At 39.1% G+C, this 19,407-nt stretch overlaps 1 protein-coding gene across 5 annotated transcripts in view; it reads left to right on the plus strand.

Moving 5' to 3' along the window:
- Positions 1 to 19,407, plus strand: part of FBXO16 (F-box protein 16) — an 872,321-nt gene that overhangs the window by 813,790 nt on the left and 39,124 nt on the right. For all 5 annotated transcript variants that reach the window (XM_044062723.1, XM_044062722.1, XM_044062721.1 and 2 more), the window contains one exon: positions 13,267 to 13,492. In XM_044062723.1, coding sequence (XP_043918658.1) covers positions 13,267 to 13,492 — 226 coding nt within the window. The remainder of the gene's footprint in view (positions 1 to 13,266; positions 13,493 to 19,407) is intronic.

Below are 19,407 nucleotides of genomic sequence, written 5' to 3' on the forward strand. Positions count from 1 at the left end.
CTTGTACTAGAGGACAGTGATGCCTCCCCTAAAGATACTGTAAAACTAGGCTAAATAGATTCCCAACCTGTAATTCCCTACCAACAGGGAAGGGGGCTATATTAGGTAAATAAGAATAGTGCCGACTATGCTGTTAGATATAATGGCTAAATATATAAATCAATATACAGGAAAATGATCCATCCAAGGAGGTAGTCTCTAAGAGGAGACTATACTTAAGCCATCAATTTAGTTTCTATTTGAGAGACTACTATATACTATAGTCAAACTGAAACTAAATACGTGACTTCAAGAAATATATTACCAAAGTAGAAAAAGAAACAAGAATAGGACCTCAATGAGTGTAACCAAAAAGATGTTTAAGTGTAAAAGTGGAAGGCATATGTATGGTAGTTTGGGGTAAAAAACTACACAGGTCCTAAAAATTATTGTAAAACCAGGTATTATCTGTTGTTAGTAACCCCACTTGTCTTATGTGTATCCAAAAACCATATCTTACTATTATATTGAATGTAATACTAAAGTTGAAATGAATGAATGAAAAAAGGGGGGTTTATTAGTTGTCTCGTGTGACACTTAAGTTTAAGGATAGCAAAAGGTGTTAGTTATCTCATGTAACTTTTGAGTTTAAGGATGCAAGAGATATTATAGTGTTCATTGAGGCTCGGGCTACTAAAGGCGTCTAATTTAATTTGCCATTCTAATTCCTTGATTTCAAGGAATAAAACTTGGGGCCCTCCCCGGATGTTGTATGGAATGTGATCAATAGCTACAAAATGGAAGCTATGGCCTCTCTGATTCATAATATGTTTTGCTAAGGCATTGTCTTCCTTCTTTTTCCTTATTGCATAAGAATGTTGGTATATTCTATCCTTAAACCTTTGATCTGTTTTACCGACATAATAAGCCGGACAGCAGTCACACAAAGCCAAATAGACTACCGATCTAGTATTATAGTCTATTTTATGGTAGATGTCATACTTTTTTCCTCTAATTTGAAATGTTGAACCTATTTTTAATAATTTACACCAGTTACAATGGCCACATAAGAACGTGCCTTTCTGTTTTGAGAAGAAGTCCAACTTTTTATTTCTTTCTAATATGCTTTTAAGATTGTTACCTCGCCTGTATACAATAGGTGGTAAAAAGTCAAATTTACCATGAAGTTGTGGATTACTGGTAATAAAATACCAGTTTTTATGAATTATAGATCTTATAGTAGATGAGTCCAAATTGAATGTGGTTATAAAACTACTTCCATAATTGAGATATACTTGTTCTGAAGACCCATTATTAATGTTGTCCTGTGTTGTTGGATTAGTATGAGTTAGAGTTAACTCAGTTGGACATGTAGTTAAACAGACCTCAGAATTAGAATGACTAATTGTTAATAACGGTGCATATAAACCTGATTGTCTTTTATGTTTGACTTCACCAATGAGTTCAAAAATTAGGTCTTCAGGGTAATCTCTACTAGAAAACATACTACTAAGTGTGTTACATTCTTTATCAAAACTTTCTTCCGTATTGCACATTTTTGAGGCTCTAATAAGTTGGCCCTTTACTACGGACCTTTTTTGTTTAAAAGGGTGTTGGCTCGAGAAATGAAGGAATGAATTATAAAAGGTCGGCTTTCTAAAGATAGTAGAAAGAAAACCGCCCTTATGCAAATCCTTCTCGAGCCTAACGTCCAAATAATCAATTTCTGAAGTTGAAAAGTGATAAGTGAATTTAAAAAAGTCAGTAGTATTGTTCAGATAGTTGACCAATGTATCAGCTTCAGCATTGTTGCCTTTAAATAAGATGAAAATGTCATCTAGATACCTGGTGTAATAAGAAATTTGATGTTGAAACACTATGTTGTGCATCAAAAATTGTTTTTCCCAAAAGGCAACAAATATGTTTGCCACACTAGAGCCGCAGGGAGACCCCATTGCAATGCCCTGTGTTTGCAAGTAATACTGTTGCTCAAAAAGGAAGAAGTTAGAGGAAAGAATGATGTCCAACAGTTCAGCCACGGTGTCAATTTCCACCTGTAGTGCCCCCAAATCATTTAACATGGTACTAACCCATTCGATGGCCTCATTGTGTGGGATCGAGGTGTATAGATCAACCACATCAATGGTAAGAAAATTATAAGCCTCATCGAAGGGAATGTTATTTATGTCTAAAAGGAAAGACCAAGAATCTTTGCAAATATGGGGTATGGCCTTAAGATATTTACTCAGAATCTTGTCCACCAGACGTGCACAGGGGTGGGTCATGGACGACCTACCGTCCACCAAGGCCCTCATTGGGGGATTCTCCAGGTCTTTATGTATTTTTGGAATCCCAAAAATAATTGGGACCTTGAGGAATGTGATGTCTATATAATGGTAGGTTTCCAGGTCTATGTTGCCAGCTAAAAATAAATCTCTGAAGTATCCTCTATTTCTAGAGTACTTCATATTCATTTCATTCTTAGAAGATAAAGAATATGCTGGATTGTTTGACAACTTTCATCTTGTCACTATAATCACTGTTTTCAAAAATAACTAGTCCACCCCCTTTGTCTGGTTTAAGAATTCTGACTGGTGAATTACATAGTTCGTCTAATAATTCCATCTGGTCCTTTGTTGTATTATGTTTTTTACCCCTGTTTTGAGTTTTCAAGTTCTTATACAAATTTCTAAGGTCTACTTCACATGCTTTTTCAAATAAAATCAAATCAGGGTGTAATACAGGGTTGAAGACACTAGATAACTTTAACATATTGTTATGTTCTTTTTCAGAATTAGGAAATAAAATATTGAAATTTAATTTCCTTACAAAACTTTTTAAATCTATGATCGTTCTAGTAAGATCAAATGAGTGGCTGGGGACAAATGTGTTACCAAGTGCTAAGAGGTCAATAAGCTTCTGTTCTAGTGTAATACTAGCAAAATTGTAGATCTTAAAGTCACCTTTTGTGTTAAAATGGATCTTTAACCCATTTGTTACTGGCACACCATCACTGTAAATAGTGACATCGGCGTCTACCGCTGATTCCAGTTCTTGGTGCTCCGGTTGGGTTGCCGGCTGTTGTTGTGCCGTCCTAAAAAATGATTGTTATTGTTATTTCCATAATTCAAGCCACCATTTTTATTAGACAATGAAGAATTATAATAGTTAGCTTTTAGTCTATTACTTCTTCTAGGTCCTTGTTCTTGTTCTAGGTGTTCTTCTTCAGAAATAGAGTCTAAATTCCCTTCTGTTTGTTGACTTGGCCCTTCTTGGTCATCTGTAGCCATCTCTGGAAACCTTCCATTGTCACCTTTGAAATTTGTGGTCACCAACTTAGGATAAGCTTTACTTTGTTGGTATGCCAATCTATCCCTGTTTAACTTTTTAGCTTTAGTGTTCTTCAATTTGACCAGAAGAGCATCAATGCTGTTAAATATTCTAGCATAGTCGTATTTATACCTAATAAAGTCCAAGTCTAGTTTGATTAAACTGTCCAAGTCATTTATTTCTTTTGTAATAGTTGAAATACATAGAGAATAATGTTTAATCAATAACTCTAATAATTGAAAGCCTTGGTTGTCAAAAAGAGTCCTCAATTCAGCGAGGAATGTCCCGTCAATAAATAATCCTGTAGGCACAAAAGAACTATGTAGGCCTTTGGGTATAACATGATCAATTAAACATTGCTTGAAATAAGACACCTCTAGCTGAAGTTTTTTTAGTTTGACTAGTTTGTAATCCAAGGCTTTTAAATTACTGGTAATGTTATTATTGTTAGTAGTGGACAAGTTCATACTCACTGCCGGTAATCCCTGTGCTTGCTGTTGTGTGAAAACAAGCCCTTCAGTTCCATTAATCCAGTCACTTAATACAGGAATCCCAATAAGCGGTGAGTTAGAATCCGCTAAACCTGCTGAAGTTGTTGCAGGAACTTGCCCCACGTTACCAGATTGCTGGTTATTTGTGCTGCCATGTTGTTCAGTAAAAGAAGGCAGTAACGGAGTACCACCAAGAGAAACTGGAGGAGGAGGTTGTGCCGCTGGAATCAAAGAGCTACGAGACCCAGAGAGCTGTTGAAATGAGCTTTGCTGTAAATAGCCACCTTCCGACCGGGTTTGTGTACCCTGGTTCGAAATTCTTTAAACAAGACAATCTAAGCGTCTGTTAAGTGTAACTAATTGTTGAGAGATAGCTTTGAAAATTGACGGCACATCAAAATCGTCCAACGCATCAAACCGGGTTAACGAACCCGAAAGATTAGGACTCCTCGGGCTGCCTGGATCCCCTGAGGCCATAGGGACAAGACAAACTGGAACCAGAACAAATAGAGAAACTAACGATACCACTGCCGTCAGAGCACCAGGTCCAAAGGAGCACACAAATAGAGCTTTAACGCAATTTTTTATTTAAAACGACAAAAAAGCGTTTTCGCTACTGTTCCAACAGTAGCTTCATCAGAAATACAAACAAGTTGGCGCCAAAGTCCATTTAAAAAGTTTATTACTGAGTGACGTCACCATTTAAAACATGGACTTGCGCATTTAATTTAGACATAACTATGAAAACTGATATTCAATTCGCTGCTTTAAAATCTCATATCAGAGGTAGTCTAATTGCTAAAGCTAGCTTTTATAATAAAATATACAAACATAAAGAGAGTGATCTCAACAAAATTATTATGCTTGAAAATAAACTAGCTAACAGTTATGATCAAGAACTAGAATTACAACTAAAGAACATAAAAAATATATTTATTATACCAAGAACAATTATCCCATTATGAATCTAAGATGTTAACATTACATTCTTAGTGGGCACAATGCCCCTCAAAACTTTTAGCCAAAATCGTAAATTGCAAAACAGTTCTCAATTAATTTCCAATCTTAAAATTAATAATACAATTGTTACTTTTAATGAAGAAATACGCTGAATATTTATTGAATTATACTCACAAATCTACAATAATTCAAGTCAGTCTTGACTCAGAATCAGATTTAGCATATTATCTAGAACAAATCCATTTTTCTGCTATAATCTCATTTCATAGAGGATACCTATCTAAACCCTTTACTTCATCTGAAATTAATGTCTGCATAAAGCAGCTAAGAAATGGCAAATCTCCTGGTCCAGATGGGTACGCAGCCAGATTTTTTAAATGCTTTCAGCCTATTGTTTCAAATATTTTGGTAAAACTTTATAATGACATTAGTAGAAATAAAATTGAAGTCCTCTATTTAAATCAGTCTAAAACTATTGTGATACTTAAACCTAATACAGATGTCCCTTAAATTACAGACTAATGGCTCCCAGAAATGTTGGCATAAACATTTACGCCTCCCTACTAGGCAATAGACTTAAATCCATTCTTCCTAACATATTATCACCTTTATAATCTGGCTTTCTTTCTAACAGACAAGTTAGTGACAATATTTTAACATTAGAATCTTTGCAATGTTTAAATTTCCATAATGGCCAAGAATTTTCTTTTGCATTGGCAAATTTTGTATTTACTATATTGTCTAAGTTTGATTTCCCTACAAAATTCATCAATTGTATTCAGATTCTTTATCTTTCTTTCTTTGGATGAAGGATGTATAGCTTGACGTGAAAGCGCTCACTGATTTTAATTTTTCTGCTTTTAATAAAGTGTTTAGTGTGTGTTCTGGTACTGTGCTGTGACCTCTTTTTAAGTTACTTATTTATTTGATTGAAAGAAGTGGTTTATCTGCCTGAGCTCTGTGCTGTTAATATTTTATTAATCTGCTGAATAAAGTTTATTACCTAATTATTACTATTTATATTTTGAAAATCACTCAATTTTTTAATTTTGCTATCAATTTATATCACGGGTGTTCTGTTGCTATGTCTGCTTTATGATAAATTCTAATAAAATGTTTATTAAAGAAAAAGCCAAGAAGTTGAGATACCACATCTCGACTTTGCCAAGAAGCTGACATACCACACATCAACTTCTCAGCTAAATCACTGATAGTTTACAGATGAGAAACGTGAACATTTTTGCAAGAGTGGAAACCCACCCCTGCATTTTCATATCCCCAGCCATTTATATACACTAAGTCAAAAAATGCAGTATCACAGAGAAAATGGAATATTCCAGTCTCTGTGTAGAAAACTTTTCCCCTTAATTTATGATAGCTGTTGACTAAACTTAACCCATTTACTTTTGTCATTCATTCTCTGGTACACTAACAAGAGGAGCTTAGCATCATTGCTCTGGATAAGTTGTCCCACAATAAAAAGGATTATACCCAGTAATCCTGGGTCTTCAGTCTCCCCCCTCCACTCCTGTGTTCCTTGGCATTCTACTAGGTTCAGCTCTGTCCTAGCTGTTATTCTCCATCTTCATTAGTTAACTGTGTTCTGATTTTCCAAACTTTCTATGCATATATGGTAAAGTCAGCTAGAAGTCACACCCCAGGCATCTTCCATTACAACTCTATAAGCAGCTTTCATTACACCGGGGATCTGGCCTGATCATTTGCTCTCAAGATAGGGTTTGGCATAGCAGATAAGGTCTTTACCTCAGAGATGCAAGGTATAGAGTTTGAATCTGACCTCTGGCTATTGGCTAGGCTTGTAATAGTCTGCAGACTGATAGCCTAGTATTTATTTTTGAGGAGGGTTGGTATTGTGGTTAAAGTCTTAACCTCACAGATAGAAGGTATAGGGTTTGATTCTAACCTCTGGTTATTGGCTAGTTATGTAATAGTCTGAAGACTGATGGTTTATAGGTTCATAGGTGAATAATAAACTATTATCATTCAGACACTATACTAAGCAAACAGAAGCCTAGCTGTCTGACTACTCTTTAGCAAGGGTTGATTCTGCAAATTAAATTTGCTTAAAGCCACTTCCAGTCTCTTGCTGTGCAGTTGTGGAGTTGGTATATACACATATGTATGTACCGGGAATGTCTCTCCCCACCCTTCACTTGAAAGTTCCTTTTCCAAACAAACCAAGGACAACTCTATAAGATGCACTTCTAGGCTTGGAAGATTCAGGAGGTCAAAGGGGAATTGAAAAAGTGATTCTTCTAGACTGTCATGAATATGGTCTTCTATTAAAGGTTTCCTCCATTCAAAAGAACCTAACATCCCTCCAAATGTCCTCCAGAAGAATTTGTGAGTTGATTTCCTTCAACTATTCAGGCAACAAAACTAAATTCCTAAAAAAGTTCAGTAACTCTGAGTTAAAACAAGGCAATACCTTTTACTGGGATCTTTCTTATTTAAATTACACTATCCAAAGCTTTCCCCCTTTTTCTTGGGGTGGTTAACAAAACCTCAGATGACTGCAGTCTTATCAACAGGGCCATCACTAGTAAAATACTGTCCATTGAACTGTACTGCACTGTAGCTAGCACTTGTTCTTCATCTTAGGTCCTAAACTCTTGGAATCACCCCCACCCTTCTTCAGAAATATTCAGCATCACAGTACTGTCAAGCCAAAAGTTAAAACACCTCCTTTCTATAAGAACCAAGTGCTCCTGTTCTGTAGTCTGCTGTCAGTTAAAACCACATTCCTCCAACAGCCTTCATCAAACACCAGTCATGAAGTGACCTAATATCATAAAGCTTTAACCTTCTGCTTTCAATAATGCTAAATTCGGTATGTGCTGTAAATATATTGTACTTGCTGTTTTCTAATGTTGTCGGTACTTTTTGTGGTAATTTTCATTTATTGTTATTGGTAATTTTTGTAATGGGTTGTTGGATGTTTAATTGACCATACCAGTTTACTGCCTGTTAATTAATGAGGAAGTAGTCTATATATTAGCATCCTTATTAAATATTATATTTAAAAAATGTATAGAGTATTAGAAGTTATACTGTATAAGATAATACTAAGAAAAGTTAACAGTAAGGCAGCCCCTTGCACAATGCTCCATATTCAGTTTTTTTTTAAAATTCAGAAGTTGCAGAATCTCAGAGAATGGGTAACAGTCAATTACAAGATAATCTGCTTTTTTTTCCTCCAGGGTTGTGCAAGTTTACAGTTAGAGTTTACTAGCAGGAAGTGATTCCCAGATATTAGGAGGCAGAATACAGAAGCTACGGTCTGGGCATTGTAGTCTTGTGTTGGGGTTTTGTAGCACTGGACCTGTGTGCTTTTGTTATCTAAGGTTGTAGGAGGGGATTTTTCTTGTCAGTTTTGCAGCTATTGAAGAGAATGTCTAAGACTGTAAAAGTTTAAAAAGTAAGGAACATTGTAAGAAATATGCTCTTTGTTGATTTGTATAACCTTATTTTGGAGGCAGCAACCATTCATAGATGGCCATATTCTAGCTGTGAAAAAAAAGTATTCCTTTTCCAGTGGTGACTCTATCAGGAAAGTATGACCAAAGTGATGTCTTACATGCCCAAAAGGGTACATGATTAACTTTACTTCTGTTTTTTTTAATTGTGTATATGAAACTTCAAAGTCAAGTCATACCATATTACAAGGTATTTAAATGCATATGTTGTTTATGTAGTTGCATTGTTCAGCTCTTTAATTTCCAGGGCATTCGAGGACTTAGCAAATTATGATGTATTTTAAAAGAAAACTGATTTTATAAGGGAAACAATAAAATACAAAAGCACTTATAAAGCAGTGTCCAGTGCAAAATAATCAATTTATTAAAAGGCCAGCAAAAAAACTTTAATGCTTTAACTGAATCACCATGTTTTCATTTCAAGACTTCTTCATATACAGTTCAACATAAAATTATTGCCTTTATATATAAAAAAACTCTACCTATCAATTATACACCATCCAGCTACAGAAAACAATCATTAAAACAAGTTACAGATTAAAAAAATAATCCTAGTACTACTTCTGTATAAAAATGCTTAAATAAATAAATGCTGCATCCTGTATATGAAATGAAAAACTTGTACATTTATAAATGTTAAAAACTGATATATATATATATATATATATACAAATTTTATATAAGTAAATTAAGAACTTAAAACTTTTCTGAATTTAAAACAGTAAAATATTAATCTCTCTTTACTGCCATCTATTGGCCAAAGCACAAAAATGCAGGTGGTCATAAATATAAAAAATAAAGTGCAGAAATCTTATCCTGTACCAAATAATTCACAATCTAGGTTCATAGGTAGGTACTAGGCTATTAGCCCTAGGGCTTATATAAGTCTAGCCAAAAGGTACCCTGGCTTTTGCCACCCAAGAAAATTATTTTCCTGTGCCCCTGTTGAGCAGAGCCACAGAGGTGATTCCCGGGGTGAATTTCCTATTTCCCATGCAGTCATCAAGATTTTTCTTGAAGAGTGTTAATGAGGAGCTTTGTTTGATATAGATAGGTAGTTTTTTCCAGAGTATGAGAAGTCTCTGGGACAGGAATCTATCCTTCCAGCATGTTCTGTTTATTGTGGTGACAAGGTTTAGGTCCCTAGCGTGTGTAGCTCGGAGGGATTGGGATTTCTTTAAGAGGAGCATTTCCAGCAGCTCTGGGTTTGACATAGCTTTGTATGTTAGGCAGAGATTGCCTCTGAGTAGATGATATGCGATGGAGTAAAGCTGGACTTTTTTGAGAAGGTCTGCGTAGGGCATCTGTTTGAGGCCAGTAATCCTCTTTGTGAGATATTTCTGCGGCCTTTCCAGTTGTTGTAGATGTCTTGTGAGGTACATACCAAAAGTGGCGTTGTACTCTATAATGGGTCTAATGAGTGATGAGTAGAAGGGAACAATGACCTCTTTTTTCCTGGATGAGAAACCTTTTGTGATGAGGTGTGCCACGTAGAAGGATTTCCTGACTACTGTGGCAATATGATTATCAAAGGAGAGACTACTGTCCACCTGTGTCCCAAGGTCTCTTATCATACTTTTGGTGTTAAGTAGACTACCACCTATGTGGTAGCTCATGGGTGCAGAGTTTTTTCCAAAGGGGGTGACAATGCACTTTTTGGCATTGAGCTTGAGGCCATGGCTTTGACACCAGGCATCTGTCTCATTGAGGCTCTTTTGTAGGATGTCCACATCATTAGGAGTTTCGATTATGGCTCCTAATTTGCAGTCATCTGCGAACTTCATTAGCCAAAGACCTTCTGTGTTAGCCTGTACTTCAGAAAAGTAGATACCTCACAGGAGAGGACCCAGGACTGAACCATGTGGTACCCCATTTGTCACTGGTCTGAAGTTGGATTTGGAGTCTGCAACTTTCACAGTGTGGGTTCTGTCAGTGAGCCAGTTGGCAACCCATCTTGTGACATAGGGATTTATACCTAGTTTGGTAGGTTTATCTATAATTCCAGAGTGGGGGATGGTGTCAAAAGCCTTGGCGAGATCTAGATAGGCTGTATGAACCACCTTACCCTCGTCTACGGCTGTGGTGACTGCCTCAAAGAAGTCTGTCAGGTTTAGGAGACATGATCTGCCTTTTAGAAACCCGAACTGGGTGGGTCCAGAGTTTGGAGATTACCAATGTCTTTATTTATTATTTCCATGATGATACGTTCCATGGCCTTGCAGACCAGGCTCATTAGGCTAATGGAGCAGTAGTTCCCGGGGTCCGTGGTGGCTCCCCCTTTGTGGAGTGGGATAACCATCGCTGTGCGCCATTCAGTGGGAACAAAGCCTGAGGTGAGGCTATGATTGAACATGGTACTTAGGTGGGGTGGCAATTAATTCTGTAGTTTGTGTAGAATGTAGCCTGGTATGTTGTCAGGTCCCATGGATGCTGTGTTCTTGACTTTGGAGAGTGTGTTTTTTACCTGTGCAGCTGTGATTACAGGAACTTTGCATTCTTCCAGTATAGAGATGGGCCCTTTAGGAAGTGAGAGGGGGGTAAAGTTAGCACTGAACCTATCTGCCAGAATGTTGGCAATATCAGTTGGTTCTGTATATTTAGTGCCGTTGTGCTGTAACTCAGTGTAGATCTGAGTGTTGTCATTGAGATTCTTGACATAGCTATAGAATGCTTTGTGGTTGTCTTTAGAATCAGTGGCGATTTTGTTTCCATAACTAGCTTTGGAGGATTTTATGAGGGATCTCAGCTTCTTACTGAGGCTGACCAGGGAGTTCCTCCAATCATGGGATTTTACTCTTTTTTTGCAACAGTGTCTTTCTTCTGTTGTAGAATTTGTTTATGGCAGGGGACCACCAGATTGGCTTCTTGTTTTTGGAGGATAACATCTTGGTTCTGTTAGGGATAGCACAATCCATGCACTTGTGTAGGATTCAGCAGTCGTACCTCTACTGTCCGTCTACATGGGTGTCACGAAGTCTGTCTTAAGAAGCGTGAAGGTGGCTTTGGAGAATTTTTTTACGGTGGTTTCTCTAATGGGGGGTGGGGGAGGGATGTGGATGTCTGGGGTAATTAGCTTGTGGTCGGATCTGACCGAGGAACTGACCTCTGGTGTGGAACACTGGTCACCCTTGTTGGTAATGACCAGGTCTAGGATATTGCTGCCCCTGGTGGGAGTGTGGATAAGTTGATCCAAGGCACTGGAATTTATGAATTCCAGAAAACGTTGGGCAAAAGAGTTGGTACATGAGTAGTTTTCCCAGTTAATGGTAGGGTAGTTGAAATCACCCATTATTAAGGCATTGGGTTGTTTTTTTCCAGTGTATCAAGAAATGAGGAATGGGAATCATAGCGCATGGTGGGGGATCTGTAGCAAGTTACAATTTGGATTGCGGTCTTGCCCAGAGTTAGTTACACTTGGATAATCTCGGATGCATTATGCTGAGCAGCTAGTCTGGAAGTGTGGATATCCTTAATGAATATGGACATGCCACCGCCTTTAGTGTTTCGGTCCAGGTTAGGTGGCCATAAGGTGTGGTATGAATTATAGCCTGGTAATACAGGAGTGCTCTCTGGAGCCTTGAACCAGGTCTCTGTCACTGCACAGATGTCGATGTTCTCCATTTTAAGGAGTGGCTCGAGTGAATGCGTTTTGAGGTTTACACAGTGGTGAATTTGTCATTTGAACCTTGCCTAAAAAGGCACTATAGGGAAGGCAAGAGCCTTAGCCATTATCTGGAATCCCAAAGGTAACAGGTGCAGGCTATCTCTGGCAAAACATCGTGGTCTGTTGATCATGTCATCCCAGGCAGACAGATACTGGATCCCCTTAGAGTGACACCAGAAGCTTAGCCAATTGTTGAAATCAGTCATTTTGTCCTTGTACTGTGGTATCATTCTGGGTGATGGCAGGATGCTACTCAGGGCTAGGGTCATACCTGCTTGGGCTACAAGATCGGAGAGCTCCTCCATGTCTCTTTTTATGTAGTCCAGGAAGGTACATCTCAGGTCATTCACACCAACATGGACAATGACTGAGTCATATTTGTACTTGTTGTGGAGTGACCTGAGTGCGTTCATTATGTGGCGGATCCTGGCACCCGACAGGCAGCTGACAGTAACTTACTCCTTGTTTACCCTGGTGAGTGGAACATCAGTGTGCCTGACTATAGAGTCAACTATGACTAGAGTGTTGGGTACAGATACACTAACACCTGACTATTGCAATTAGAAGAAGTTCCTTTAATAACTTTGTTCCTACTTGTCAGAAAAACACTTTCTTTGTGGGCAATATAGGTACACTGGGAACATGCACCACACTTAAACATACCACCCTTTTATTGCCCTTAGTCTTAACCTTACGTTCCACCAGGTCCTTTATATTCTGGGCCCTCCTATATGTTATATTGAGGGGACTCCTAAAAAGCACAATAATTCTGGGTCCTCCTATAAGTTACATTGAGGGGATTCTTAAAAAGTGCATATAAATCAGAAAACCGAGAAAATTTCTTCTATTCCTCCCTAACAATCTCTGTAATTACTTTGGCATCCCTATTGTAATCTATGACAAAGGCACCATCTGTACAAACACCCTTCTCATTATTATTTTTAACCTTACTAACATTTTCACCAGCTTCACCCAAACCTAGTATGGGCGGTATTTATCTTTGCTACCCACTTCTTCCTATACCTGATCTATTAGTTTCTATGAGTTATAAATGCACTTAAAGGCAGATTAGCTGCATTTATTGTTTCCTTCTTCCATTAAGCAAGTGTAATATAATAGTCTCTTATCCCATTTGTTTCATAGTTTTTGGAACTGGCATTTTCTGCTTGTTATAAAACTGAGTATGCCTGGCACCTGTAGTAGCACCTGTGACTGTTATTGACAAGTATAATGTCACATGTAATATTTTGCATGTGTACAACACAAAGTCAATTGTATGCTCCTTCCTAGGCTCACCTTTATAATGTGTTACACTTTCTATGTCTCCCTTCCTTCCATTTTGTAGATGTCCTTATCTATGGAGATGAATTCAAGCCGCCAAGCAACATCTCGCCCAGACTGGGCCATCAACCCACCAGAGGGTTACCCAGTCACCAAAGAAACAGCCAAGACACTAGTAAAAAGTAATGAATGGAATGCTGGAATACGACCAGGACCTGTTCGACCTGCTGTGCCAGTGATTAGTGGGAAAGGGCGGAAGGCATCTATGAGGACTCAGAGAAGTTCCCCATGTAAGTGAGCTACATTGATTTTTATTTTATCAGGGAGATGATACAGCTGCACCTGGAAACTACATATTATAGGTTCATAGGTTCATAGGGTAGGTACTAGGCTATCGACCCTAGGACCTATACAAGCCCAGCCAAAAAGGTACCCTGGCTTTTGCCACCCAAGAAAATTATTTTCTTGTGCTACTATCGAGCAGAGCCACAGAGGTGATCCCCGGGGTGAATTTCCTTTTTCCCATCCAATTATCAAGATTTTTCTTGAAGAGTGCTAATGAGGAGCTTTGTTTGATATATATAGGTAGTTTATTCCAGAGTATGGTAAGTCTCTGGGACAGGAATCTATCCCTCCGGCATGTTCTGTTTATTGTGGTGACAAGGTTTAGGTCCCTAGAGCATGTAGCTCGGAGGGATTGGGATTTCTTTAAGTGGAGCATGTCCAACAGCTCTGGGTTTCACATAGCTTTGTATGTTAAGCAGAGATCACCTCTGAGTAGGCGATATGCGACAGAGTAAAGCTGGAGTTTTTTGAGACGGTCTGCGTAGGGCATCTGTTTGAGGCCGGTAATCCTCTCTGTGAGGTATTTCTGCGGCCTTTCCAGTTTTTGCAGATGTCTTGTGAGGTACATACCAAAAGGGGTGTTGTACTCTATAATGGGTCTAATGAGTGATGAGTAGCAGGGAACAGTGACCTCTTTTATTTTGGATGAGAAATATTTTGTGATGAGGTGTGCCATGTAGAAGGATTTCCTGACTACTGTGGCAATGTGATTATCAAAGGAGAGACTACTGTCCACCTGTGTCCCAAGGTCTCTTATCACACTTTCGATGTTAAGTATACTACTGCCTATGTTGTAGTTCATGGGTACAGAGTTTTTACCAAAGGGGATGATAATGCACTTTTTGGCACTGAGCTTGAGGCCATGGCTTTGACACCAGGCATCTGTCTCAGTGAGGCCCTTTTGTAGGATGTTCACATCATTAGGAGGTTTGATTATGGTTCCTAGTTTGCAGTCATCTGCGAACTTCGTTAGCCAAAGACCTTCTGTGTTAGCCTGTACTTCAGAGAAGCAGATACCAAACAGGAGAGGACCCAGGACTGAACGCTGTGGTACTCTACTTGTCACTGGTCTGAAGTCGGATTTAGAGTCTGCTACTTTCACAGTGTGGGTTCTGTCAGTGAGCCAGTTGGCAACCCATCTTGTGACATAGGGATTTATACCTAGTTTAGTGAGTTTATCTATAATTCCAGAGTGGGGGATGGTGTCAAAAGCCTTAGCAAGATCTAGATAGGCTGTGTGAACCGCCCTACCCTCTTCTACGGCTTTGGTGACTGCTTCAAAGAAGTCTATCAGATTTAGGAGACCTGATCTGCCTTTTACAAACCCAAACTGGGTGGGGTCCAGAGTTTGGAGATTACCAATGTCTTTGTTTATAAGTTCCATGATGATACGTTCCATGGCCTTGCAGACCAGGCTCGTCAGGCTAATGGGACAGTAGTTCCCGGGGCCCGTGATGGCTCCCCCCTTGTGGAGTGGGATAACTGTCACTGTACGCCATTCAGCGGGCACAAAGCCTGAGGGGAGGCTATGATTGAACATGGTACTTAGGTGGGGTGCCAGTTCATTCTGTAGTTCATGTAGAACGCAGCCTGGGATGTTGTCTGGTCCCATGGATGCTGTGTTCTTGGCTTTGGAGAGTGTATTTTTTACCTGTACAGCCATGAGTACAGGAACTTTGCATTCTTCCGTTATAGAGATGGGCCCTTTAGGGGGTGAAAGGGGAGTAAAGTTAGCACTGACCCTATCTGCTAGGATGTTGGCAATATCAGTTGGGTCTGTATATTTTGTGCCATTGTGCTGTAACTCAGAGCAGATCTGAGTGTTGCCATTGAGATTCTTGACATAGCTATAGAATGCTTTGTGGTTGTCTTTAGAATCAGTGGCGATTTTGTTTTTGTAACTAGATTTGGAGGATTTTATCAGGGATCGCAGCTTCTTACTGAGGCTGACCAGGGAGCTCCTCCAGTCATGGGATTTTGCTCTCTTTTGCAACAGTTTCTCCCCTCTGTTGTAGAGTTTGTTTATGGCAGGGAACCACCAGATTGGCTTCCTTTTTCTGGAGGATAGCTTCTTGGTTCTGTTTGAGATAGCACGATCCATGCATTTGTGTAAGTGCTTATAAAGTGCAATTGTGTAGGATTCAGTAGTCATAACTGTATTGTCCATCTGCATGGGTGTCATGAAGTTCACCACTTCTGTCTTAAGGAGCATGAAGTTGGCTTTGGAGACATTTTTTTCCATGGTTTCCTTAATGGGGGGTGGGGGCAGGATTTGGATATCTAAGGTGATTACCTTATGGTCCAATCGGACCAATGAGGCGTTGACTTCATGTGTGGAACACCGGTCACTCATGTTGGTAATGACTAGATCTAGCATATTGTTGCCCCTGGTGGGGGTGTGGATAAGTTGATCCAGGGCATTGAAGTTTATCAATTCCAGAAAGCGTTGAGCGAAGGAGTTGATACATGAGTAGTTTTCCCAGTTAATGGTGGGGTAGTTGAAATCGCCCATTATTAGGGTGTTTGGTTGAACTGTAATATTTTCCAGTACATCAAGAAAAGAGAAGTGGGAATTCTGGGACATGGTGGAGGATCTGTAGCAAGCTACAATTTGGATTGCAGTTTTGCTGAGAGTTAGTTGCACTTGGATAAACTCAGATGCATTATGCTGAGCAACTAGCCTGGAGGTGTGGATATCCTTAATGAATATGGACACACCTCTGCCTTTGGTGTTCCGGTCCATGTTACATGGCCAAAAAGTGTGGTATGAGTTATAGCCTGGTAGTGCAGGGGGTGCTGTCTGGAGCCTTGAACCAAGTCTCAGTCACTGCACAGATATCAATGTTCTCCATTTTAAGGAGTGCCTCGAGTGAGTGCATTTTGAGATTTAGACTTCTAGAATTGAGTAGGGATCGGAAAAGAAATGGTTGGATACTGCAGTATGCAGTTAATGTTTTTTTTTCCTTTTTAACTTGTAGTTTGCAAGCAGTTTTCATTTAGAGGAAAGTAAATGTAAGTAACCTTTATAACAGAAAGTTTTAGAAGGAATTTTATGCATTTTTTGTATCTTTACTCTGGTTTATTTGATGCTTTATTTAAATGTGCATTGCATTATAAAGTTTATTAACATAACGAAAAAGTCTTACCTATTTATTGTATTGTCTTTATAGCATTCATCAGCTGTTACTATCATACTAATCAGAAGGATGACCCTACAGTATTATATATGAGTGCCTAAGGGATATCCAGAAACAGACCAGATAAAGTAGGACTTCATGTTGTACTTTAGAAGCAGATAAGCTGATAACCATTTGCTATTCCAAAACTCATTAGTGTGAGTTCCAGAAGAATGAGACTGTATTGAACAGTAATGTACACTGAGATTGCTGCTGTATTCCCTTTTCTCCAAGTTATGGTGATCTCTGAATTTGTATATATACATTTTAGGATGTGTAGGGGGGCTTGCCCCCCTGCAACAAAATTAAATGAGAACAGTGATGTACAACATCACTGTTCTGTATGTTAAAAGTTTTCTTTTCATAAATCTGGGGCTTTGACTTATGGATCTTACATTTGGCAGACCAAATTTGTTGATGAATGCAAGTTGGGTGCAATCATTGAATCCCCCAATGATGTAGATATCCTCCAGGAGGTCCTGAAACAGACAAATAACTGGTGCCAGAGCCATGGCCAAAAACTCATTGCAAAAAAAAAAATGCATAATTATACCCTTTGGGAAGACAACCACCCATGTAAATTACAACACTGATAACACTCCTAAGAGAAGAACCAGTGGTAAGGGACTTGGGAAATCAGGTTGACAGTAACCTAAACTTTGATCACCATGTGTCCATAGTACTGATAAAATGCTTCTAAGGGGCACAAGTTATAAGTAAGGGCATGGCATCAACATCTAAGGAGATCATAGTCCCACTATGCTCATCCCTCATTAAACCAATAATCAAGTGTAATACACCCTTCAGTATGTACCTGACCAGGCATTTGCAGCAGTTGGAGTAGCCACAGTGGTTCCTCTCTAAAAGAATACAGTGTAAATAATATGTCCAATGCAGACTACTTCAAAGTACTATCCCTGTACTACAGCTTCTACAGACTACTGAAGGGTGCTCTATGCCTAACCTACAAGGCATTCTCCTATCCAGCCATTATGAATCCGCTACACATTTGCAAAACAAAGAATTACCCAGTATAAGGATCTAAACCTCATCTATGACATAAACAAAGCATGTTGGAGGAGGGACAGGTATGTGTCTCAGAGATTACTCCTTCTCTGGAATGGACTCCCCCATTCACATATAGCAAAGCACTTCTCAAACCCTGTCAAACTCAATTTGGACCAATGGATGGGAAATTGCAAATTCTCCCCTGAGTTGTCATCTGTGGCCCTTATGAACACAGGCAGTTTGTACATGCCCTAAGCCACAGACATATACCAAAGCCATTCTACTCCATGGGCATTGATATTTTGGAAAATTGGGGCATGAAAGGCTAGGCTTAAAAAGGCTCTAGGACTGTTAGCCTAGTAACATCCCATTATCCTATTCTGTGATCCTATGATCGTATAATAGGGAGCCAAGAAACCTCTGCTGTAAATAAAGTAATGACCTTACTCTACATTTTCTTTAGTTGTGAAGATTTGCAGGAGGGTCTTCCTCAGTTATGCAGAACTGTGTGTTTGTGTGTGTGTGTGTGTGTGTGTGTGTGTGTGTGTGTGTGTGTGTGTGTGTGTGTGTGTGTGTGTGTGTGTGTATTGGAGGAGTTAGCCTTGGTTTTTATGCCAGAAGGATTCAGAGCAAAGGAATTGGTCATTCTGTTTCACTGATTTTTGATTTATAGTGCAATCAGTACTTGTAACAACTTAGTCCATGTAGCATGTTGACGTTGATGGTCAGTTTCAAAAGACTGACTTAACAGTCACTGGATAATGAGAGACTGAAAAATCTGTGAAAAACAATTAACTACTGAACAAGTGCAAAAGGGCTTAACAGATTCCTAAGTAACAAGTATCTCAAGGAATACAAGAGATATGTGTCCTTCCCAGTGTTAATTTGATTCATTATTTGAGTCTGTACTGTTTTCCCTATACATATATTCATTACAGTGGGAGCTCCTTAAACTTGCAGCAGAGATGTAACTTACATGACTCTGTACTGCTATCATTCTGTAATCTGCGGTGTACTTGGTTAGAATCGGACTCGTGAACCTCACTGATTTTGTTGTAGACAGTTAGCTCTTCACCTTCAGAGAAAAGTCTGTGCTGTTTAGCATTGCTGCCAAACTTTATCAAGCTCTTTGAGACTGGCTTGTCTCTGTATCTGCTAGATACATGGAACACTTTGTTTTCATCTATGTATGATAGGGGCTGCTTAGATCCATCCATGTCATTCAGCAAGCACATAAGCCATTTTGGTCTTCTTTGATCTTTGGTTAACTCCACATTGGTGCATTAGGGCACAGGTTGACTGCACTGTATCCTATCAGATGCTGCTTCTTTAGCTTCCTGTCAAGTGATATTCAAGTGACAGAGGTCTCTTGTTACAACTCAAGGGCTGCCTGGTCTTCTCTTGTATCCAGCTAGTTCCCAGTTGAGGGATTGTATAGGAATCCTGCTAGTGTCCATGCAATTAACATGACCAAACCAACATAGTCTTCTCTCCATAATATTTTCAAGTTTCCGTTGTTGCATTCTTTCTCTAACACTCTCATTTTTTACTTTGTCCTTCCATGATATTCCTAAAATGCATCTTAACCATTTATGATGAGCAGCCTCAAGTCTTCTCATGGCTGATGCTGTGATTGGCCATAGCTCAGTGCCATGCAAGAGTGCAGCAAGCACCAG

Source organism: Protopterus annectens, chromosome 2.part1, assembly GCF_019279795.1.
Source record: "Protopterus annectens isolate FY-2018-M chromosome 2.part1, PAN1.0, whole genome shotgun sequence".
NCBI classification, from domain to species: domain Eukaryota; kingdom Metazoa; phylum Chordata; order Ceratodontiformes; family Protopteridae; genus Protopterus; species Protopterus annectens.